The sequence below is a fragment of the Acanthochromis polyacanthus genome, chromosome 4 (assembly GCF_021347895.1).
Source record: "Acanthochromis polyacanthus isolate Apoly-LR-REF ecotype Palm Island chromosome 4, KAUST_Apoly_ChrSc, whole genome shotgun sequence".
NCBI classification, from domain to species: domain Eukaryota; kingdom Metazoa; phylum Chordata; class Actinopteri; family Pomacentridae; genus Acanthochromis; species Acanthochromis polyacanthus.
This window is the reverse complement of record NC_067116.1, coordinates 2,002,356-2,028,383: the sequence shown is the minus strand read 5'-3', so window position 1 is coordinate 2,028,383 and position 26,028 is coordinate 2,002,356. Positions and strand designations below refer to the sequence as shown.

At 40.1% G+C, this 26,028-nt stretch overlaps 1 protein-coding gene and 1 long non-coding RNA gene across 3 annotated transcripts in view; one reads left to right on the top strand and one right to left on the bottom strand.

The window, feature by feature from the left end:
- The first annotated feature begins 1,249 nt into the window (after positions 1-1,249).
- Positions 1,250-26,028, top strand: part of LOC127533549 (uncharacterized) — a 217,560-nt gene continuing 192,781 nt past the window's right edge. For both annotated transcript variants that reach the window (XR_007941288.1, XR_007941284.1), the window contains exon 1: positions 1,250-1,550. This is a non-coding gene — a long non-coding RNA (uncharacterized LOC127533549). The remainder of the gene's footprint in view (positions 1,551-26,028) is intronic.
- LOC127533519 (NACHT, LRR and PYD domains-containing protein 12-like) overlaps positions 23,497-26,028 on the bottom strand; it is a 204,279-nt gene continuing 201,747 nt past the window's right edge. Inside the window, exons 17-18 of the mRNA XM_051946703.1 lie at positions 25,759-25,805; positions 23,497-25,608 (exon numbers count right to left, since the gene is read on the bottom strand). Of these exons, the coding sequence (XP_051802663.1) occupies positions 25,079-25,608; positions 25,759-25,805 (577 nt within the window). The 3' untranslated portion in view covers positions 23,497-25,078. The remainder of the gene's footprint in view (positions 25,609-25,758; positions 25,806-26,028) is intronic.

Below are 26,028 nucleotides of genomic sequence, written 5' to 3'. Positions count from 1 at the left end.
GGGCCGGACTGGGAAAGAAATTCAGGCCAGGAGAGTTTCCAATCAGTCAGGCCACTTCCGCCACCACAAGGGTTGTGTCACGTGGGATAATGCACCAAAATTTAGGTTTTTTTTCCTTCCAAAAATATGCCTTTTTCAGTTTATGTTTATAGCAATTACAACACTACTAAACAGACAGTAAGTCTATTAAACACAACCATAACGACAGCTCCATACAGTCCAGTACTTTCTCTTCTGTAATCTCTCACTACCCTCACCAATTTTCCAATGTTTTCCTTTTCCTATTATTTATATAACATGTGGAATTAAAAATATATATATTATTTTGTCAGCAAATCATTTAGATGTCAGCTGGTCATAGATAATAGTATATGCAAACACCAATGTTCATTTTATAACTGAAAATTGTAAGTCAACTGCCTATCCTACCTGAAGAGGGGGTCTCAACGTTTTCAGGCCTTCCTGCAACCCACCTGACACCTGTGGAGCTTATTTGGGCCAGACATTTTTATTATATTTTGGCCTTTGAAGTCTGATGATGCATTTGTGAGAAGAACGACCGTTTGTAAACTTAAGGGTGCTCCATAATCTTCACTCCTTCCACTGTCTTGTGTCGCCTCACTCTCATATCACCGCTCTGTAGTGCATGCTTCCCCGTTCTCGCTATGAAGGGGCGGACCATAAAGCAACTAACCAATCATGGCACGTTTCTTCTAAAAAAATGTCACTTTGACCAATCCCTATCCTTCTGATTTAGAGCTCAGAGCACTTGCTTGTGTGAGTGACAGGAGGGTGGGCGTGTACTCTGTAAGGCTTCGAGCGCTGCTGTCTCTGGCCTGTCTGCCAAAAAGCCGATCAACTTTTTTCATTGGCCTGCCAGTCCGAGATTGACCTGTCCAGGCAGGCCAATAAGGAGGCAGGCCACTGGGAAAAGTCCCGCCTCTCCCGATTGCCAGTCCGGGCCTGCATCTCAGTAGCTGGTTGTCCTCTTCTCCACATCTGGACATCATCACATCTAAAGCAGTGACCTACGTTACTGTAGCTGAAGTTACTGTAAGTTAACATCAGACTGGAACCTCTGATCATAAACATGTTCTAACATCTGCTTTTAAAGTTGTTCTTAAATCTCTTTTCATGACTCTTTACTTGTAGATGTAGAACCTGAAGCTGTCGTCGAAAGTTTCATTTTTGAGCACAATAACAAAAAAGTTAATGAAGCAGAAGTCAACTAGTGATATTTTCTGAATTATTTGTAGCTGAATGTCACAATAATGCAAAATAAAACAAATAAAATGCTTTTATTGTGAAATATTTGGTCACAAATGAAACAAAAGGGTGTTTTTTGTTGAACTTTTAGAACTGGTTGAGCAGCTTTGACGAGTTGAAGCACAAAAATCTAAACTATGTTTTGTGTTCTTGTGAGGTGCAGCTTTAAGTTGTGTAACAGAAGTGTGTGTGTCCGACTGAACAGCAGGGGAAATGTTGCCACGGCAACAGCAACAACAAACACTGTGGATGAAACCTGGAAACAAGGACCGAACACACAGCAGGTTTGTTCTGTTTCTGTCTTTTAAAGCTTTATTTTATTCATTCTAAATCTACCAGCAGCTACAGACTTTCTTTGACCAAACACTGATGGATTCAATCTGAATTTCTCTTCCTGCTTCTCATTTTTCTTCATCAGGAACATTTTTAGGTTTAATCCTCCACTTCCTCACTGCTGCTTTTTGGATTTTAAACTAATTCTACGGTTTCCTTTTCCTCCCTGCACTGTAAATAATAAATAAAATCTGTAAATAAACTGTAAAACTCAATCAAATCCTGTAACATTTTAAAACAAAATTTACCTGCAAATATCTGTAAAATATTTTTATTTTATTTCAGCTGATTGAAAAACAGTAAAAGTCTCATTTTATGGTCACATGTTGTAAAAGAACAAATTAATTAAAATAAAAATGCAGATTTTTATTTATTTTGATGTGGACATTATTTACAACTTTGTTTTGCTTTATTTGATTTTTAACTGTCAACATGTAAATTGATTCTTTTTTCTTAACAGATATTATTTCTAATTTAACAAAACAGGAAAAATAATCAAACTGACAGCTGAAAAACTAGTTATCATTTTTTCTTAAATATAAATAATTCTTCTTTCAAATAATGTTCAAATAACAGTAAAAATGTATATATATTGTACTCATTTAAATGCAGTGAAACTCTGAATTTTGTTGTCAAATGTTTTTCTAGAACTGTTATTTTAAAAAATATTTCAAGATATTATTTTACCTTTGCTGTTATTTGAAAGAAAATAAATAAATATTGGATATTTTTTGATTTGAGTTTTTGGTAAATTACAGGTAATATTCTGTAAAATCACAGAAAAAATATGAAATCAAGATAAAACAAAACAAACACCAGAGCTGTAAATAATGTCCAAATCTGTATTTTTATAAATAATACATTTTACAATGTGTGACTCTAAAAATGTCCAATTTTACTGCATTTAAATCAACTAAAAATATCAATATTTTCCAGATAATGTTCAAATAATGCTAAATATCTGTACATTAAAAAATGCTGTCCAACAGAGGATTTATTGTCAAATATTGTTTAAAAAACTGTTACTTTTAATATTTAAAAATATACTTATATATTGCTGTTATTTAAAGATAAAAACAAATAAATATTGAATAGTTTTTGAACCCTTATGTACCCTAGGGGGTCATTTTGTTTTGTGGGGGTTGATCTGGACCCCCAACCATGGTATATTCTGACACTATGAGACATTTATTGTGAAAATAACGCTGGTTATCTACCTGTAAACTGTAGTATTATGTTTTCCTGATAGAAAATGTTAGAGAATTTCTGGATGTCTGGTGAGGAACCTCAGGAAGCGAACTCAGGAACACTCAGGAGACTCAGATGACTGATGTAGAGAAAAATGCTTTACTGAGTTCAGGAGAAATGATACAGCAAGGACCGCATATGCCGACAAAGCCAGCATCAACTCTGAGGAGTCTCTCTGTCCTTGGAGGGTTTCTACTGTCTGAGAGAGAAAAGAGGCAGATCTAACCTTGTTATTGTTGCTCTATCAGCAAATAGTTGTCTGTCTGAGCAGTTGGTGTGCTTCTGTGTGTCTTCAATTGGGGTCAAAGGGTGACCTTCTGTATGTTGGTTCAAAATGACCTATTACCTACAATTTTTCCTTCACAAATCCCTCCTTTTTGATCGTAACATCAAACCTAGACTACAAGTAAAAGGAAACATTTTAAGTGTGGGGAAACCCAGGGCCAGAGAGCTCCTCAGAATTGATTCTGTAATATTCAAAAGGTAAAAATTCATTTTAAAAAGTCATGGTAATACACAATAAAATTACACATAAAATACACATAAATTTAAATCATCTTGAAAATTAAATATGTTTAAAAAATTGGAGTAATTCGTCACATCTGCTATACCTGTAATTACACACGGTTCAAAAAACTGAAATTTCAATCATCTAAACTAACTCAAAATGTCACCAAACCGCAAACACCTATTTATTAATAGTATGTTAATAGTCACATACCCTTGATTTGTTTAACACTAATTCATACTTTTGAGGAAGAAAATGCTAAAAAAAAAAGAGAGAAAAGTAAAAATCTGTTGACGTAATGAGAGGTTAGCTCCATGAAGGGATAAAAATGAAGGATACATGGAATTCAATGCTTAAAAACTCTCTTTCTATTAAACTAGCAAACCTACTGCAAACATGTAATTAAACGGATGTATGTTTTACAAAAAATAATCATTTCACGTCAAGTTTTACACAGAGACATCATTCCATGAAAATTCAGGTATTCAGGCAAGTTGTATTATTCATGATTTAGCAAAATTAAAATGAAAACAATTCAAACAACACTATATTGATTATTTAAACACACGTGTAAAGGTAGTGCAGTGTAGATGTAACTAAGTGTGTGTGTGAGGTGTGTGCATGTTGTGGTGTTTGTGTGTGTAGCTGTTGCATCCCTCTTACTGACCTGGTCTAAATCATCTTTTATTCGTTCAGTTCAACCAGTGTGAACGATGCAGACCCTCCCATTTCTCAGATCAGCGCAACTCCAAAGAGCACAATAATGCAATGTGTGGATCAGTGTAAAAACAGCACATCTAGGAAACAAAATGAGAAAATTCTCTGAAATCAATGAGTATTTGATTATATTCTGTGATTCTAAAACCATTCTCTTGTAATGTTAAATCAGTAGGAACTCATTGTTAAACTCCCGGTCCCAGCTGCGGCTGTCTTCCACACCATTATCACAGTCTGTATTATATGGTGGAATCCACTGATTCATCTCAATTAGGGAGCAGAAATGAGCAGAAATATGTGTGCAGGAGAGAAGGTGAGGCCTTCTGCACTCAATTTAGTGCTCAGCAAATGAAAAGCAGCTCAACTGGGTTGAGGTTAGGTGACTAGTTGTGCAGAAGCATTCCCTTTTGTTGCCTTTAGAAGGTCTTGGCTGGATTTGGCAGAGGAACAAAACAAGTGAGAACAAGTAGTAGTGAAATTACCAGTACAATGATGGAGGGCCATTCTATTTTGCAGAGCCACAGTTTTAACCTCCTGTAATTCTTTGTGTTCTGCCTGTCAGGATTCTGCCTCTGCTGCTGCCTTTTTGTTCCTTTTCCACTTTTCCTGCCCTTCCCTATTATTGCCCTTCTGTGTGTGTTTTTGTCTTGTGTGTCTCTGTCTCCCTCTGTCTGCCAGCCTTCCCTCTTGTCTCTCTCTCTCTCTCCCGGTCACTCGTCCTCTGGCTCTGTCTGCTGATTGCCCTCAGTTGGCATCAGCTGATCAGTTCACCTCACTCACCTGTTCCCTCAGCCATTTAAGCTGAGTTGTTGTGTGAGTTCTTCCCCTCTGCTTAGATTGTATTGAGCCTTGTAACACCATAACCTTAGTTCATTTGGTTTTTGCCCAGCTGTCCGAGTTCTAGTCACTGTAGTTGTGTTTTTGGAATTTTCATGAAATAAAACCCTTTTTCATTCCCACCTTTAGTCTGTCTGTTTGCCTGCGCTTGGGTTCTCCACCCCCAAAATCCTAACACTGCCACTATAGCACGGCTGGACGCATTCAGGTGACTCTCCAGTTCTTTAGTTTACTTCTCTGTGTGATATGAAAACACCGTATGAGGGGAGAATTACACCCCACACCTGCTGGCTCGTGGTGATTTCTCTCTTGGTCCTACTTTGGGTATTATGAAGCAAGGCCATTTCAGGAGTTTGTACTGCTCTAATTAACGGGACGAGATAAGCTAAGTTACAAACTCCATTTAGCTGTGAGTAAGGCATACAGCTATACGCTTTCTCACCACAAACTAAATACACTCTCTGCAGCAGTGGAGCTTGTTTTAACACAACAGGTACCTCAGCGATGCAGCTGCTTTTACCTAGTAGCTCCTTTGGTTGGGGACCCACACCCTTAAAACACAGGGACACATTCTGTAACTCGTGAACCTGAATAGGGGGCAAATATTGATCACAATTCTTCAACGGTGTATCAGCATTTGAGATGGTAACAGAACAATTGTGAATATTAACATTTAATACTCTGACATCATGTGTTCAGAACCAGGGTTGAACTATTACCAATGCATCCACTAATATGGAAACGGTGTAGGGCTGCAGAACACATGGAGAAACTTCAATCTGAGAGCGAGAGCAATTAGTTTGGACTAGTGCTAATGAAGTTCTATATTTTATGACTAGGTCAGTGTATATTTTGGGCCCTCTTATTTATCTGACCTGCTTTTATCATATCAGCCCTCGTGGGTCCTGAGGTCCTCCGGCAATGGACTTTTAATTATTCCTCGAGTTAATACAAAAACCCACGGGGAGGCTGCTTTCAGCCATTATGGCCCTCGACTATCGAATAGCCTGCCGGAGAGCATCAGGACTGCAGAGACTGTTGATGTTTTTAAAAGGAGGCTCAAGACTCATCTTTTTGGTTTGGCTTTTAACTAATTTCTTTTAAACTTTTAATTCTTCTATTATGTTTTTTTTACTTCTTATATTCTTATAGCTCTTCTGCACTTCTGCATTTTATCAGTATTATATCTTAAAACCTCATTATTATTATTATTTATTTACTATTTATTTATTATTTACTATTTATTATTTATTTATTTGTCTATTTTATCTCTACATTTTTAACTTTCTTAAAGCTTTTAATTTTTATGCATTATACCTGCTTTTTTTTTCTTTCTCGTTAGTCTTTTAGTTTTTAGCTTCAGTGTTTCCTCATGGGAGGCCTCCACACTGGGATGTATGCCCGGTCTGCCCGCGGGGGGCGTTGCCCTGGAGGCCTCCTGGGCCCGCGGGGCTGGGGCGGCTCTGCATTTAGTGCGGGGTCTGCCCCTGCCCATCGGCGTCTGGGTGGTCTCTGTGGCGGCGCTCTCTGTGGGCTGTGGCGCATCTAGGTGTGGAGGGCTCCCATAGGTGTTTCCCCACATGGTTCCTCAGTGCCCTGCCCTGTCTCAGCACCGTGTTGTCTGTATGTGTGTGTGTGTTTTGTGAGTGTGTGTGTGAGCACATGTGTATATATATTGTGTGTTGTGTATATATATATATATATATATATATATATATGTGTGTGTGTGTGTGTGTGTGTGTGTATATATATATATATATATATAGTTGGTTATACTGTGTTTTTTATTCTCTCTGTTGTTTTATTCTTTTATTTTGTGAAGCACTTTGTGTTGCATTTTAAATGGATGAAAGGTGCTATATAAATAAAGTTTGATTTGATGATTTGATGATTTTCACAGAGTGGATTCTCAGCAATTTGCATATATTGAGTTCAGCAGGCCAGTGTTGTGTGTTGACCTCAGTTACCACCCATTCTGACATTTCTTGGTACCTAGAAAACTCAGTGTTTTTAACAGGAGGTCGGGGTGTAGCAGTCCTCTGAACCGTTCTCCATCCTTGAACCTATATCATTCCAGTTTATTTCTCTGTAATCAGCTAAAGAAAAAGGAACCGGTGTAAACATAGGAGAATGCACAGAATTATGCATGTGTTGACACACCCAGCATTTACTTATATTACATTCATGAGTGCAACCTAGCATAAGCTTTACTGCAGAATTCTCCTTAGGTTTGCTTGGTAACTGGTCAGGTAATGACACAGAACGCATTACTTTACCGATACGAGCATGTTGTTGTTTAGGGGAGGTTTTTTCCTTCGCTGGCAGGCACCTGTGATCATTAAAAGGAAACAACCTGTAGTTTGGTGCAAATTCAGTTCACATAGGGTTGCTATTGAGGATTTTTGCAGTAAAACACTATAAGTCAGGTATTCCTGTCAAAGGCTCAACTCTGACAACTTCAACCTTCATCATATTCACCTTGTGAGGTAACAGAGAGGGCATTTTAGATACCGTTACCAGATCCAGGTCTAGGATGTTCCAGGTCCAGTTCCCTTCCGAATCATAACCTGGATAGACAAAACAATCATTTTCCTTACACCTTGTATTGGAGCAGAAAAAGGATATCTCTCTCGTCCCATTCTTTGTAGGCTGATAACCAGAATCCGAGTCCAGAGAGTCCATTTCTCCTTTCTCGTGTCTCTGCAAGTTATCAGTGTTTATGTGAGAGGAGCAGTCCACTGTCTCTGTGTTCTGCTCCAGTCTTCGTGTATCAGTGTACGTGTACGGTGCTGGGGCTGCACCGGTGAGTGCATCAGGTACAGGGGGTTTATAGGGACGTCGTCCAGCAGGAGATGCTCCAGGTGCACCTCTCGATTCTCCGCCGTGTGGGGAATGGTGGTGGACCACTAGGAGTAGAATCAGCCTCCACATCACTCCTGCCCGGACCCCTCCTTTTTGACCGTGGCTGGTCGAGCCTGTCCTCAAACAAAAAACGACCACATAGGTCGTCTGTACACGCCCGTATTACGACCGAGTGTTACGTTTTGACGTTAAGCGACCTCTAGCGGTTGAGTAAATATCGACACTCCGCTGTCGCAGGTGAAACGTCACCATGAACAAACTTTTATCTAACACTGTACCTTTACAGCCGTCCGTGTCACCAACAGCACTTGGTAGGGACCTTTCCACCTGGGAGACAAAGATTCTTTTTCCAAAGACTTAATTAGTACATAGTCACCACACTGAAAAGGATGAATAGGCTCCTCTCGGTGGTTTAGGGAGCCTGTCAGAAACCTGTAACTGAAAACGTCTTATGGTATTAGTCAATTAGTATATTAGTTATTCTTATTTTAGTTTATTTCACACACTCGGTCATATATTCTTCAGTCCACAATAGAGTGGTCTTGTGTGGGGTCACAGCTCCTGTGGACCGTCCCATGAGAACCTCATGGGGGTTCAGTCCTGTGGTTGAATTCGCTGTGCTACGAATTGAATAGAGCACAATAGGAAGAGCATCAGGCCATTTTAACCCTGTCGTTAGCGTGGTTTGAAAACCAAAATTTTAATTTCTTTTTTAGATTCATGTAACTTTAGTCAGAAATAAAAACAAGTTTTATCTGTGACACCAATATTTGACCCTTAATTTGGATTCTCAGCAGATTACTCTCTGTGAGCGATACTGTGACAGTAATAAGGAAGATGACACCTCAACAAATTTAACATGAAATTTAGACATGAAAACTAGGAACGAATGTAGCCTCAAAATTTGATTGAAATCTGACTTTTCTATTTTGAGGAAGAGCACCAGTCTTGACACTGACAAACCTGTCTTGGCTAAACAGAACCTGGCCACTCATATCTGAAGTGATGAGTCATTAATCTGCAGTAATTTGATGGCATTTAAATCATTCAGTCGTATTCACACCGCTTGTCACTGCCATTCTTAGCACCTCTTTCCTCTGCGTAGTCAAACCAGATCTTCACACATTCACACATGTATGCAAGATCCCACTGTGGATCACCAAAATGTGGATTTAGCTTTGATACAGCAAAATCAAGCTTCTCTGAATCAAAAGAACCAACATGTGGCCATTCCTCTTTAGTCCATTTACGGTATGTTTCAGACTGAGGATCATTCAATCAATCAATCAGAGTTTATTTGTATAGCACTTTTCATACAAAAGTAGCACAAAGTGCTTAACAATTTAAAAGCAAACAATAAAAAACAATAAAAAGACAATGGCTCACATCCCTCCCAAACCCTGCCCCACAGCATACTTCCTAAGAACACACAGACATACACACGCAGACAGTCAGACACACACGCACACGCACACTATTGTAAAAGAAATAATAGTGTGTATTGGCTGAGAGCAGAAGCACCAGAAAGAGGAAACACCATCAATGAGAGCCGACCGCACCCGGGGCAGCAGCAGGCCCCGTCAGGCCCAACAGGCCAGCCAGCTCCAGGACCATTAGGCCCAGGCCCTGCCAAAGCCCCAGATGCAGACGGCTCCCCACTGAGGAAACACTGGAATCTAAAATAGACGTGTTAAAAATAACACGTAAAAACTAAAAATTGAAGAATAAAATAACTACTAAAAGATAAAGAATAGTAAAATAGTAAATAAATAGTAAAATAGATAGTAAAATGAATACTAAAATAGTGAAATAATAATATAGTATACAAAATAATAAAATAAATATCGAAATAAAAGCAAAACCAGGGAATAAACAGTATAAATCAAGGCATTAAGATAAAATAAAAGCATTATGTAAAAGCCAGTTTAAAAAGGTGAGTCTTGAGCCTGCGTTTAAAAGTCTCTACGTTATCTACAGCCCTCAGGTCCTCTGGCAGGCTGTTCCACAGGCGAGGGCCATAATGTTGAAAAGCTGCCTCGCCATGTGTCACTGTATTCACCTTGGGAATTGTTAAAAGGCCAGTGCCAGAGGACCTGAGGGTCCGTGAGGGTTCATAAGGTAAAAGTAGATCAGATAAATATGAAGGCCCAAGACCATTAATACATTTAAAAACTGTTAGAATAATTTTAAAGTCTACCCTGAAGCACACAGGGAGCCAATGCAGTGATTTTAAAACTGGTGTAATGTGGTCCCGCTTTCTGGTCTTCGTCAGGACTCGTGCAGCTGAGTTCTGCAATAATTGGAGGTGAGAGAAAGCAGAAAGCAGGGCATTACAGTAGTCCATTCTACTAGAAATAAAAGCATGCATTAACATCTCTGTGTTTGCTGGAGAGAGAAATGGGCGGACTCTGGCTATATTCTTTAAAAGGTAAAAACCTGTTTTAGTTACTTGTTTAATGTGAGGTATGAAATTAAGCTCAGAGTCAAAAATGATGCCCAGATTTTTTACAGAACCAGCAGGTTTAAAAGATAGCGAAGACAGTTTTAATAAAAGTTTCTCTCTCTTGGCCTCAGGGCCGATAACTAAAACCTCAGTCTTGTCCTGGTTGAGCTGCAAGAAATTCTCTGCCATCCAAGATTTGATGTCTAAAATACAGTTAAAAAGGGCATCGACTGGCCCTGTGTCATCAGGAGACACGGCAATGTAAAGTTGAGTATTATCAGCATAACTGTGAAAACTGATTCCGTGTCTCCTGATGACATCTCCAAGTGGCAGCATGTATAAGTTAAAAAGAATGGGACCTAAAATTGAGCCTTGAGGCACTCCGTATTTCATTTTGTGGACATCTGATGAGCATGTATCCAAACTTACCAGAAAACTTCTGTCAGAGAGATAGGAGTCAAACCATTTTAAAACAGTCCCAGAGAGGCCGACCAGGTGTTTAAGTCTAGATAAAAGAGTTGGGTGATCTACTGTGTCAAAGGCTGCACTTAAGTCCAGTAGCACCAGAACAGAAAGTTTATGGGAGTCTAAATTACTCCTGAGGTCGTTAACAATTTTTAACAGAGCCGTCTCTGTGCTGTGGTTCGTCCTAAAACCTGACTGAAATTTTTCTAAAATATTGTGTCTTTTTAAAAAAGCATTCAGCTGAGTAAAAACAATTTTCTCTAAAACTTTGCTTAAAAATGGTAAGTTGGATACTGGTCTGTAATTATTAAAAATAGCAGGATCCAGATTAGTCTTCTTCAGAAGGGGTCTCACCACTGCCGTTTTAAAAGCAGCAGGGAAGACCCCTGTCTGAAGGGAGCAGTTCATGACGTTTAAAAGCTCGTCTTCAAGATGCCCACAAAATGTCTTAAAAAATTAAGTGGGGATGGGATCTAAAAGACAGGTTGTTGGGTTCATTTGGGATAAAATTCCACCAAATGTGCTTGCATCAACCAGGTCAAAACTGTCCAGTGTTTCCTCAGTTAAAGACAGAGTTGCAGAAGCAGTAAAAGTTGAGGCAGTTTTCAGATTTGATAAAATGCGAGATCTAATCGACTCTGTCTTCCTTCCGAAGTGGACTGCAAATTCCTCACAGAGTGTGTTACTTATGAAGCCCTTATAATTATTGGAAGTGGGGTTAAGTAGTTTGTCGATGGTTGAGAAAAGAAATTTTGTATTGTTTTTGTGGCTGGCAATCAGTTTTGAGAAGTAATTGTTTCGGGCTTGCTTAAGTGCACTGTTGTATGTTTTTACTAGATCACGAAATATTTGATAATTTACTGTCAGTTTGTTTTTCCTCCATTTTCTCTCCGCTGCTCTGCATTTCCTCTTCAGTGTTTTTGTTTCCTCAGTCCTCCATGGTGGTATGTTTTTAATATGTATCTGTTTTGTTACAAAGGGAGCAGCTGAGTCGAGGCTTGACTTGAGTTTACAGTTAAAATAGTCAACAATAAAATCGCAGGGAGCTGGTAGAAAAGCCGGAGGATATTTCTCTAAAATGTCTAAAAAATTTGCAGCCACTTCAGAAGTCAAATAGCGCTTCCTCACAGTTCTCACAGGGGCCTCCTGTTGGATAAAACCAGTGACTATAAAACACACAGAAATGGTCGGACACAGCCAAGTCAACAACAGAGGACACACTGATGGACAGAGGACCGTGACTAATGACCAGGTCCAGAGTGTGTCCCCTGCCGTGAGTCGGCTGTGTGACGTGTTGTCTAAAATCCAAGCAATTAAGAACATCAATAAAATCTTTAGACATAGGATCTGGCAGCTTATCTACGTGTAAGTTAAAATCACCAGTAATAATGATCCTGTCATACGTGCTGTGAATTATTGTTAAAAACTCAGAGAATTCATTGTTAAAAGCAGCACATTGTTTTGGTGGTCTGTATATTGTGATGCATAAAATTGAGGGATTGTTAAAAGTAAAGGCACGGTATTCGAAAGTGGTGTACTGATCAAATAAAATTTCTTTAACTGAGAATAAACCAGAAATGATTGGTGCAGTGCCACCACCTCTCCTACCATGCCTTAATGAAAACACAGAGTTAAAATTTGGTGGGGAGGCCTCTGCGAGAACTGCTGATGCATCTGCCCCCAGCCAAGCTTCAGTGAAAAACAAGAAGTCAACATGGTTATCTAAAATCAACTCATTAATAATAAAAGTTTTACTGGAAAGAGAGCGTGAATTTAAAAGTGCCATGTTTATGGTTACTGCTGTCTTTTGATCTGTGATGGGTGGTGGGAAGGCGAGATTGTCCTTGTTTATAGTTCTGATGCTGCGACAACTGGGTCTGATACTTTTTCTGTTTGTGATGATGACGGAAATCGATGAGTAGAGAGTGTCAGCGGTGAGACTGCAGGTGGAGCCAGTTGTGTTGTGAGTGATGGTGACAGTACCAGGATCGTGTGGCATCAGGAGTCAGGAACGTGAAGAAGAAGGTGGTAGTGACGTGAGTGATAATGATCCGAGCTGAACAGGTGGATGGTGATTGACCATGTGGTTATTGAGGGAGAAGTGAATGTTGGAGGAGAGCAGCCAGGCGCCACGGGGATTCAAGTGGAGGCCATCCTGTCTAAAAGCGTCCCTGCGCTCCCATAAAAGATTAAAATTGTCAATAAAAAACACACCGTGCTGGCGACAGGCGGTGGAGAGCCAGGTGTGGAGGCTCAGGAGCCTGGAGAAGCGGCCGAACCCGCGGCCGACAGTCGGCACAGGACCAGAGATGAAAGTGAGTACATCAAATTGTTTTAGGGCCTGAAAGAGCCGGGTGAAATCATTTTTAAGGATTTCTGATTGTCGTTTCTTTGTATCGTTTGCGCCCACGTGAACGACCACGGCTTTGATAGAGGGGTGTGCCTCCAGTACTTCGCGGACCTTGGTGGCGATGTCATTCACTGTGGCAGCAGGGTAGCACAGCGTGGTGGAGAGGCGAGACCTCACATGTCTGACGGTGAAGTCTCCGATGATCACCCGACGATGTGGACTCCTGATGACATCCGGTGGCCTTTCGGCGGTGGCCTTTACCGGAGCGGGCTGAGTGGCCATCCCAAGGTCTGGTAAAGTTTCTCCTGGGCTCCTGCTCCTGGGAACCATAGGGCAGGATGGACCAGACGCAGTCGGGTTTGGCCGTGGGGTAAACACAAAAGCTGCCGGTTTTCGTAGAGTAGAGTGAGCCGCTGCCGAAACTGTGCTCCGGTGCAGTCCCGAGGGGGGAGCAGACCTTCTTCGCCCGGGCGGCCGCAGCGAGTCATGAGACAATGGTGGGAATTCCTCTTCATCCAGGACAGCAAACCTGTTTGACAGGCAGATATCCTGGGCTGGTGGAGGAGGACAGGGTGGTGAGAGCCTCAGTGATCCGCCGCGGCGGTGAACTGGGCGCCATGGGGCCGGCTGCCCCGGAGTAGAGCGCCGGAGAGACTTGGGCTTGGCTCCTAGAGGTGCCCACTGGTCCCCGGTGGGCGAGCCGGTCCATGACGTCCAGGGGTCCTCCTCCGGCTCCAGGAGCGCTGGATCCCTGCGCTAGCAAAGAGTCAATGAGGCGCTCATCTTCCCCGATCTGATGGAGAAGGGAGACCCTAGTTTCCAGTTCGGCGACTTTTTGACTGAGCCGAAAACAGCCATCGCAGGGGCCAGGTGGAGAGGTGAGTGGTGGCATGCTCCGTTGTCGGAAGGAAGCTTGTTTTGCTTTTGCTAGCGAAAAGTAAGCTCCACGGCTAGTGCTAGCTGGGCCCAACGATGGCTAATGCTAGCCAAGTTGACAGAACCGTCAGAAACAGAGAGTGGATGACACATAAGAATGGATGCGGAACCACATATCACTGCAAAACTCTGCACAAAATCATGCAAGGAACACAATCATTAACAGGACCACTATGTGTGGATGCATCTGTTTTACTTTTGGATGTAGAAATATTCTTTTTCTGTGTGTTTCTGGAGCTTTGAGGCGTGTCATCTATCTTGGACTGTGAAGCACCCATGGTTATCGGCACTCATGCACACACACCAGCAAGAATGGAAACAAACAATAGACGGATACACATTCTTTTTTTTTTTAAATTTTTTGTTTTCACATTTATGGATAGAACAGCAGAAAGATGGGGGGGGGGACAAAAGGGAAGAAAAACAAAAAACAAGGTGTGTACGATACATATTACATCACAATCACATTAATTCACAATCACAATGTATTTGTATTCTAACAGAGGGTCAGACAAATCCTGGTTTTTAAGAGTAATATATTCTTTCCATTTCTTCCAGATTTGGTCAAATTGATCAGCTTGTAATCTCTTCTGTAAGGTTATTGGTTCCATGACAAAGATTCTGTATGTTATATCAAACCAATCATCAACACTTGGAGGTAATGGGTTCAACCATTTTTTGGTGATTGCTTTACGGGCGGCTAGACTCAATATACCAAATAATAGCCTGATCTCTAAATCTCTGTCTATGGAGTACAGTCGGCCCAATATTAATTCGTCCCAATTCAATGTTGTTTGTATGTTCAAAATGTCTTTTATCTCCTTTTCAATCTGTTTCCAATATGGTTGTATTAACGGGCAAGACCAGAACAGATGATAGTGTTTTACTTTTCGTGTGCCGCATTTCCTCCAACAACTGTGTGTGCCTTGGTAATGAGAACTTTGTGCTGGGTAATAAAGAATCTACAAATGGTTTTCCAGCCAAAGATTCTCCAAGAGTTTGAGCTTGTGATTTTCCACTGGAAAGCACAGTGTTTTAGCCAGACGTCTTCCAGCATTACTTTTTTAGCATCGTTTTCACACTTTGGTTTAATATAATCTGCATTCATTTTCTTGATCACTTGAAGGTCTTTATATGTTGTTGAAATGAATGTTTGGTCTGAATCCTCTGAGGAAGCTTTCACGAAGGTTTTTAAAATGGGTGTTTCAAAAACAGAGTCCCTGGGCTTAAAAGTGTAGAAATAGTGACGTACCTGGAGATATCTGTAAAAGTCATTGTTTTGTAAACTGTGCCTTCTCTTTATGGACTGAAAGTCTCTTAGTGTTCCCTTTAGAAAATAAGAACAGTTTGATGATCAGCCATGGCCGATCCACTTTTTAAATCTGACATCCATTTTACTGGGTGTAAAATCATTATCATAGGGCGCCCAGCGCAACAGTTTGATCTCTTCCTGAAAGTGATTTTTTTATGTGATGTAACCAGATTTTTAATGCAACATTTATCCACTGATTATTCTGCTGTATCTGTTCCTTTATAAGCTGTGTGTCCCCCAGTCTGGCTTGTATTGGACAGCCTTTGGAAATACTCATTTCTATTTCTTTCCACCTTGCTTGATATTCTGGGTTCCACCAGCATACTAAGATTCTAAGCTGAGATGAAATGTCGTCATCTTTAAAGCAGGGTAAGGCTAGGCCACATTTTTCTTTTACTAATTGAAGAGTTTTAAGGCGCACTCTTGGTTTTCTTTCCTGCCACACAAATCTGGAGATGATTTTATCCCATTGGTTGAATTGCTTATCTGTGAAATCAACTGGAAGAGTTTGGAATAAATCCAGCAGTATTGGGAGGATATTCATTTTTACAATATCTACTCGTGAATCAGAATTTAACAGTGGTATGAGGTCCCATCTTTTAATATCTTTCTGAATCTGTTGAAGCAGCAGCTTAAAATTAATATCACATCATTTAGACAGATCTTTTGGAATATTAACACCAAGATACTTTATAAAGTCCAATTTCCAGTTTAAATCAAACTTGGCAGTCAATAGTTGACTGGGCTTATAATTCAAACTAAGTATTTGTGTTTTAGCAATATTGAGCTTCTAACCGGATTCTGACCCAAATGTCTCCAAGAATGAGAGGAGATACTGAAAGGAAGAATCTGGTTCTGACAAATAAATGAAGACATCATCCGTGAAAAGTGAAATCTTTTGTTCTCGTCCAAACAGTTCAGCTCCTCTGATCCTTGTACTTTGAGTCATGCCCTGACTCAGTGCCTCCATAAAAACAGCAAACAGTAAAGGACTGCTTGGACATCCTTGTCTGCTTCCTCTTTTGACTTCAAATGCTTTTCAAAGTGCTCCATTTACCTTTATTCTTGCTTTTGGGCATTTATATAGTGTTTGAATTACTTTTATCAATGATTGGTCAAATCCAAAGTTTCTCAGAACTTTCTATAGAAATTGCCAATGAACCCGATCAAAGGCCTTTTCTGCATCAAGGCTGATAAGCTCCATCTCAGTTTGGTTTCTATTTATATGATCTATAATTTGTAAAGTTCAATGAATATTATCCTGCGATTGTCTCTTTTTAACAAAACCTGTCTGATCTAAACTCATTATTTCAGGCAGTATCTTCTCTAGCCTTTTAGAAAGAATATGTGTAAATATCTTGTAATCTTGATTGAGGACACTTACAGGGCGGTAATTTTCCATTCTGTCCTTCCCTTCCTTAACTATTAGGGATATAGACGCCTCACTGCAGGATGGAGGCATTATTCCATTCTGAATAATAGAATTCAATGTTTTTTTCAGGATTGGAACCACGAGGTCTTTCATCTCTTTCTACCACTCTGAGGGAAACCCATCAGGTCCTGGTGCTTTGCTGGTTTTACACTCAGAGATGGCCTTTCTAAGTTCCACTTCAGTTATTTCTGATATGAGAATCTTGTTTTGTTCCTCAGTTACTTTAGGTAGTTGAATTGTATCTAAAAATGCACTGAACATCTAACTGAAATCCACATGCGTAAGGCGCCGGACTCGCCTCATGGGGCAGCCGACTAGCATTCAATGTCCAAATTGGCTATCTGACGATCGCAGGTGTAATATTACTTCTAAATTTGGTGAGAAAGTTTTTAACAGGTGCATAATCTCGCCAAACTCAGACATGGTAGGTTGCCAAATGTATTAAAATTTGCACACTTACCAGTCTTTGTTGTGTGGAGATCCTGTTCATGACGCCAGTTTGTTAGAGAATTTCTGGATGTCTGGTGAGGAACCTCAGGAAGTGAACTCAGGAACACTCAGGAGACACAGATGACTGATGTAGAGAAAAATGCTTTACTGAGTTCAGGAGAAATGATACAGCAAGGACCGCATATGCCGACAAAGCCAGTATCAACTCTGAGGAGTCTCTCTGTCCTTGGAGGGTTTCTACTGTCTGAGAGAGAAAAGAGGCAGATCTAACCTTGTTATTGTTGCTCTATCAGCAAATAGTTGTCTGTCTGAGCAGTTGGTGTGCTTCTGTGTGTCTTCAATTGGGGTCAAAGGGTGACCTTCTGTATGTTGGTTCAAAATGACCTATTACCTACAATTTTTCCTTCAGTCTGTTATATAAAAATAAAAACTGTGTCTGTACAAACCCAGTAGATTAGAGGGAAGCGTCATTTCTCACACATGAAGGCCTACATATACAGACAAGAAGGAGGGGGTCAGCCGGGCTCTTTGTTGTCCACTTTATCCTCACTAGGGTCATGGGGGGGGCTGGAGTCTATCCCAGCTGACTCAGGTGAAGGCAGGGGACACCCTGGACAGGTCACTATATTTTGCCTTTGGGATCAGTCCTGACATTTAAAGAGTAATGTTGACTAAAGGACAGATATTTGATGATGAACAGAGGTGGAAGAATCATTCAGATATTCTGTTTGTTTTTATTGAAACAAAATGACAAAAAATAAGACAAATGACACAAAGCAAATCAAAAAAGAGCCTAAAAATTAGACAAAAAATTACAGACAAAATATCAAGAAACAAAAAATGAGAAAAAAAATTACACAACTGACAAAAGCAAAATACAAAATGACAAAAATAAAACGAAAAAACACAAGCGAGCAAAAAAGGAAACACGAAACGAGACAAAGTAATAGAAAAATGAGACACAAAGCGACAAAAGAACAATGAAGAATCCAGCACCTCACGACCAAAGCAACCCGCCACGGTCTAGAAACGATTCCAAACCCACAGCTCCACCAATCCACAATCCACAGACAACGTCCCCTCTACAATCTCCACACCCCGAGGGCCGGACCGGACCCCCCGGAGGACCCCCCCCGGCCCACGGGGGATATTCAGTTTTAGTCAAAAATAAATCACATTGACTGCATTAAAATGTATACAGCAGCAAAATGTAGTAAAAGTGGAAATGTGTAAGAATTGTTCCCATTTAAAGTCCTTTATTTGGAGTAAGAGAAACCTTTGTGTAAGATGAGTGGAAACTGATGTTATTTGATTCTTTTCACCTTTACAACACTCTTTCCTTTAGAGAAACATGACTCCAACATCAATCATTTCTAAATACATGTAAAACAAACATGAAAACTCACCAGATTTCTGCTCAAACTGTATAAAAAATGACCAACCCCGTTTCTACTGCTGAAAAAATGACTTTCAAAGGTGCAGCCAACTACAAAGAAGTGATTCCACACCTCTGCAGTGTTCAGACATTTTTTAATCAACAACTTCTTACATAGTGAGCAATAACAGCTGTAAGCTTAAACACTCACCATAGCCTGGTTTTGGCTGTGAAATTAGACCGACTGTGTCAAACATGTATTTAGCTCCCCAACGGTGAATGCAAGATTTTTGGTTGAAGCCTTTGAATCCAAACTAATGTCTGCACTTTAATCACATCTTGATGCTTCATTTCAACTCCACTGTGGTGGGCTACCGAGGCAAAGGGACAAAAACTGTGTCCCTGTCCAAATATTGGGGGACTTTCCTGTATCTAGCTCGCTATTTGAGAGATATTTCAAGGTTGGATTGGTGGCGCTTTGAGAACGGTGAGGATGTGCCTGTGCAGGTGTCTTCAAATAGAGGAATGAGATTCATTAAATCCAGTCTGTTGAACAAATTAAATACTAAATTTACATCAGTGAAATGAAGTTAGTTTCTAAAAATACATCATATTCCTTTTTGTGTCTTGTGCACAGCAAGCAGCCACATGAATCCACTTTTAGAGTTTGATACTGTGAATCTACTACACCACCTAGTGGACAACAAAGTGTTACAGCAACAATAAAACGTTAAGTTCTTGGAAAAAGACGGAAAAACATGTTAGTATTGCATGTGATGTCCCTACAACATAGAAAGTAACTGAAATATGTTCTATATCATGTTTCAAACAAAGTAAACAGACTAAATAACTGATTATCAGATAAATGATCATTTTATTTATAAGCTTTGAGATGCAAAGAAAAATGTCCCATCCTAGTATGAAGTAATCAGAAGCTTGAAGCGATAATTTATCAGTGTGAAACAAATGTAATGATCAGAGATGTAGCTACACTGTGGCCTCTTATGTGTTGGTCTTGTTGATGGAGGCGTAGAGGTTCCTGGGATCAGTGGAGGCTCCAGCAGAGGTGGAGGAAGTGCTGAGAGTGCTGTAGGTCACTGTATCATCTCTATGATCTTCACCCTGAACCTGGAGACAAACAGAGAAACACAACTACTGACAAAACATTTGGGTTCATCCACTGGAGAACAAGAGCGTTGTGGACAGGCTGACGCCACAGGACTGATGATTTCAACACAGCAGTGGTAACAAATAAGAGAGCTTACCTGGGCTTCACTGTTGCTCTTCTTCTTGTAGCGGATGGACGCGTAGGAAACACCATCTGGAGGATCAGCCTGCAGTGAACACTGGTGGAAGATGACTACATTTAGAAATACTTAGATGCCTGTTGACGTTTCCCTCTACTTTGTGCCGTGTTGTACTTCTACTCCATTACACTACAAGTCGTTCTGCACTTTTTTGCTGCACTGCATTTCTCTGAGAGTTGTAGAAGTAGGTTACTTTGTAGAATAAAACAGAAGCTACTTGTAAAATGAGACACATCATTGAGGGAAAACATCTCCCTCTCATCAAATCATTTCAATCTGGATTTGAAGTTTCTTTGTCTTTTATCAAGTGACAAACATCTACTGGGAATATTTCAACAAATTTCAGTTCCTTTCACAGTTCTAGTTTGCAGATCCTTATTTCCAGTACATTTCTAACAATTAAAATTAACAGGTGAAAATATTCTGTACTGAAAAGTGTTTGGATGCTGTTGTGTTTCTGGACATTTAGCTAAAAGCAAACATTTGATCTACTTTGATTCACTGCCTACAGGGACACCACAATCAATTATACAGCAAAATATTGCAGATGTAATCTTCTTCTGTGAATAAAGTAAGTAGACCTTTGGAATAAGAAGCTCATATTTCTCTTTTGTATTGAAATAACGTCTTGTGTTTTTCATAATAATCCAGCAGCCTCTGATTTACAACATCCATCCTCTATACACCACTTTATCCTCACTAGGGTCATGGGGGGGGCTGGAGCCTATCCCAGCTGACCAGGCGTGAAAGTAAGCCGGAACAGTCCGGAAATGCGGACCGGCAAAAGATCCCATGCCGGTATGCCGCTCTCCCACTGGTATCTATGGGTACACCGCCCGGCTGCCTGCTATCGACCGGAGTTCACTCAGCAGTACGTGAGTGCGCATGCGTGTCTACTTTCCGTAATACAGCGATTGCTATGGCATGTAGCAGCCAATAGCAAATAGGTGATTTATAGGTGATGATCATGATTTATTGCACTGGGACATTTTCCACAACTAGTCAATAGAAGCAAACAAAGCGCCGCTTGCACCGGGACGGGGCGAGCAATAAATTACACCTGAAATTCCACACGTTCTTGTGATTGGCTGAAAAACTTTCAACAGGATTTACAGCGGCTAGCATCGACCGACATAATGGTAAGAGTTCCGGCAAGAATTTAAAACTACTTTCACCCCTGCAGCTGACTCGGGCGAAGGCAGGGGACACCCTGGACAGGTCACCAGTCTGTCACAGGGCTACATATACAGACACACAATCACACTCACATTCACACCTACGGACAATTTAGAGTAACCAATTAACCTCAGCACATTTTTGGACTGTGGGAGGAAGCCGGAGTACCCGGAGAAAACCCACGCATGCACAGGGAGAACATGCAAACTCCATGCAGAAAGATCCCAGGACCAGATTTACAGACATCCCCTCAGTGGCATTAAACCTTTCTCTATCCAGCAATTCAAACATTTACATGATTCTAGACTTTCTGTAGCACTTATTCTGATCCAGTGGGGGAACAGAAAGCTTTACTTCTTCTCTAAAGGCTGCAGCTCCTGTGATATTCTCCTCACAGCTCGGATGACCTCTTCAGTGTTGACTTTGTCTCCAAACTAATGTGGGCATCATCTCTCCATTTCAGGCTTAAATCTGTTGATTAAAGTTGTGTTAAACTGCATTGGTGCTCATGTTTTAGTCTGAAATGAGTTAATGTCTACTTTTAGGAGGCAAAAAGAACTTTGTCTGGAAGCTCTCACCCCAAAATACACAATAGTGACTGTGTTTTGAGCAAACCTGCCATTTTTCAATGATATAAAATCATAAAAATGTGTTTTGTTGTTGTTTTTTACCTGTAGAGGGTTAATGTGCAACTTTACACTGGCAAACGTTGCATTTTTGGAAAGAGCGCCCCCAACTGACCCTACAGAAAGTCTGTTTTCTTAGTTCCCTTGATGGTCAAATAAACTCTTTTCCTAGGGTTATTATCAAGGCATGCCCCACAGCCTGGTACTTCTGTATCCTAAGAAAGTAGCAGAAATGTACAGAAAGTAGCTTGAAGTATATTTTTGAAGGGAAACAACAGAGTACTGTACTACAATGGAATGGAAAACTAAAAAACTACAACTACAAAATACTAGTCCCCTCACATCTTTAGAATCATTGCTCCACCCACAAGGTGCAAAACCTGCAAAAATAATGAGAATAAAATAAAGTAATTGACGTAAAACAAAGCTGTGAAGAACATATTAAACTCTAATTAGCATGTGTAGGACAGTATGCAAGTGTGTGTGGAACCCGCCAATAGAAGGTTAAATCATATTTTTCACAAACTTCTGATCATAATTTCTTTCCACCTTAACTTTATCAGTACTTTGGGTTTTATTTTCTCGTTTACAGGGACCAACATCCATCGCTGAGGTACCGACATCAGACTGACAGGGTTTGTGATTTAAAAACACGCGTGTGCTCGTTCACTGCAGAACATGACTTGTAGTTCACCAGATCTCAGCCACTCGTTAATCTGTGTAAAAAACAGTGTGAAGATCAAAATGCTTTGTCAGAAGTGTCCGTGTCAAACCAGCAGATTGGTTCCATAAGTACACATGGCATAGCAGCAGCATTGAAGAAAAGTCTTTGTGAAAAGCTCAATAAATGTGTTTTCATTGGATATTGATGAAGCCACTAGCCAGAGCTGGACAACAGTCTGAATGTGCTTGTTGGTTTTTTGATGATGATGCTTCCAGAGTAACTCAACATCTGCAAACACAAAAGTGAACGTTGCCTCAACACTAACGGAAGAAGTAAAAGATGTCAGAAAGAAAGAAGAAATAGATCGCTGACCAGTTCTTGTAGCACCATCAATGTTTTTAATTGAACTGTAGTTTTCTGTAGTAATTTATATTTGTTTATTTATTTTCTATTTTCTTATTTATTTCAGATTATTTCAGTTACCAGTTCTTAGAGCACTTTAATGTTTTGTTGTTATTATTTGAACTGAACTATAGTTTACCTTTGTTTTATTTACTTTATAAAACTTCAGGAAGCTCTTTATTGATTTAAATTTTCAGTGAACTTTCTAAGAGATGCTGCTGAGCCTGGAAACTCCCTGCACTTTGAACTTAAAACAAAGACAGTGAAAGATAAAATAACATTTCAGTTCTATTGAAATTTTGAAAAACTTTATTTACTGTAGAAAACTTTGGGGAGCTGTTTATTTGTTGAATTTTTCATTGAACTTTCTGAGACATGCTGCTGAGCCTGGGAGCTCCCTGCACTTTGTTAGGATTTTGAAACCAAGATGTCTGTTGTCTAAGATAAAAAAACAACCTTTAACATGTTGCAAATGTAAAAAGCTGTTTCATAAACATGTGCTTAAAGGCATTTAAACCAAGTTAAGTGTTGGAGTTTGTATTAATCAAAGTTTTGACGCCAATATTTTCACTTTTACTGCAAATGAATATCGGCTCCAAATATCAGTTATCGGCCTCCTTGATGACTAATAATCGGTATCGGCCCTGAAAAAACCATATGGGTCTGTCTGTAGTCTGAACACATTGCTCTGTGAAGTGGAAACAATCCTTAATAATCACCAGATCACCACCACGTCCTCTGACCCTTTGATTTAGACGTCATGGGGGCAGAACTGGTGGACACTAGCGAGGATTCAAAAGGACTTTATTAAACAAAGCAGGAACTAAATCAATACAGAAATGTTCAAACTGGACTGAGGAGAAAATAAACCAAACTCATTCCAGAAACAAACAAAACTGCTGCGACTGCAAAAACAAACAACGAAGTTCAAAAGAGGAAACATAGAAAAAAACAACCTGAAACTGGATAAACTGAACAAAGAAACTGATGAAACAGGAGGAAGTGAACTAACAGGACAAGACAAAGTGTCCAGAACAGTCTGATGCAGCTCTGAGGAACAAACAAGTCCAACATCAGAACAGACCAGAGATCAGTTCAAAGGCTGCTCAACAAAACTATTCATTCCAAGGGCAGGATGGTAGGCAGGGGGGGCTGGTCGGTATATAGAGATAAATATTTAACATCTCTGATATATATGTAAATATTGATCTGTGTGTTTGTTAACATTACAGGTGATGCAGATGTTTGTAATCTTTAATATCGTGGACGTTAGCGGCTAAAATGTTTCTTCTAACCACAGTTTATTCAGAACCTTCTCTTCAAAATATTTATGAATTTAAAACACAAAAACTGCTTCTCTCATGTTTTAATGTGATTTTTGTTGGTAGAAGAGGTCGACACACTGAGAAAAAACATGAAATCCTGCTCTTTTATTCTATTCCTGTTCAAACTAAGAATCATTTCACTCATTTTCAGAACATGTGATTTAATTCTTGTTGCTGAGACTCCAGCAGGAGGCGCCGTTCCTTCAGTCCACCAAGCAGCAGAAATCTGTAAAAAACTGATTATTTATCAGAACTAAACGCTGCAGATTAGTTTTGTGTTTAGTTTTCAGACTGATTCAGCTTTTACATTCATATTTCTGTAGTTCTGCAGCTTCTTTTGTCCTGTTTTTACAGAGAAAGTCTAAAATATGTGGAAGAATTTAGATTTCCTGTTGGATAAAAAGAGAGATTTAATAATAATGTAGGTTTGTCCTCATTGCTTCAAGACTAAAGTGCATAAAAGAAACTAGAATGACTGAATAGAAAGAATATTCAGATGAAAACACGTCGTGTTAACTGGATGTTTGTGTGATTTCTGTTTGCTTTGTGAAGGTTTTAAAACTCTGTGAGCTAAATAATCATCAGATGTTTTTACAGGAAAAGATTTTAAATGTCTGTTTGTTCTAAAAAGAAAAAAGGAACAAATGAATACAATAACAATATTAGATTATAAAACAGAGTTTGCACAGTTGTTTGCACAAAAACCTGATTTTCTCTGGACAATAATGTGTGAAAGTCTGTCAGCAGTTTGTAGATTCACTGCTTCCTCTCTCATTTCACACTTTGTGCAGCTCAGATGCTTTTAGTTCAAGTGAGCGTCAGAGGAACACCACATCCTGATTTTCACTCTCAACATTTGACTGGAAAAAGACGCAAACACCACATTTGGCTCCTGGAAGAATCACAACTTCATCTTTGAAGAGGAAGAAGATTAGATTTAATCCATGAATGTGAAAACATGTTTGTGAGGGACAGAGTCATGGAGAGACTCAACTATCTGTTCAACACTGTTTCTCTGACAGGAGGAGACTCTGGAGACTGAACTCAGCACAGAAACACTGAGGAACCAGAATAGAACCTGTAGAACCCAAATCCAGGATAGAGAGGTTGAGTGAATGTGGTGTTGAAGGTGTGGAGGAGGATCAGAGAGTCAGAGGAGACTCTGTAGAAGGACAGAGTTCCAGCAGGAACGTCCACATAAACTGAAACTCTGTGAGAGACTGAGGAGGACCTGATGGATGTTTTACTGTTATTGTGTCTGACAGAGTAACCACCATCAGAGCAGATCAGACTCCAGGACTGATCATTACGTCCAAACACACAGTCATAACTGTCTCCTTTCCTTCTGATTCCTCTGTAACTCACTGATATATAAACCTCTCCTCTCCACTCCACCTCCCAGTAACAGCGACCAGTCAGACCAGTTCTACACAGCAGCTGTTCCCAGCAGTTAAACCTGTCTGGATGATCAGGATACCACTGAACCTCCTTCACTAATGTCACCTTCCTGTTGTTGTCAGACAGTTTGAGTTTTCTGTGTACTGTGTTTGTGTCGACTGTGAGTTGACAGGAATCTGATGGAGAGAACAAACACAACACAGCTGCAGTTATTGATGGATCATGTGATCAGTATTAAAGCTTTGATGATGACCTCAGAGATGTGACACTTTGAAGATGCTTGAATGTGCTGCTTTGTTTCCATCAATCCATTAAAACACACTTACACTTCCTCAGACCTGGTGTCAACCATCGGACTCCAGCAGGCGTCACCCTGAAAGGAGGAGGACGGTCAGAGCAGCAGAGACTCTTTCAGCAGCACACATGGACGTTACATGGCTCTCACACTGTTCCACTGATAAAGGACCAGTCCAACATGGAGACACAGACACCTGAATGCAGCATCTCTAAAGTCCTGTCCTGTGCTCGTCACGTTCCAGCTCAGTTTACACTCATTATTCAGCTTTACTCATTGATGTTTCCTGGAGCTAGGCTAA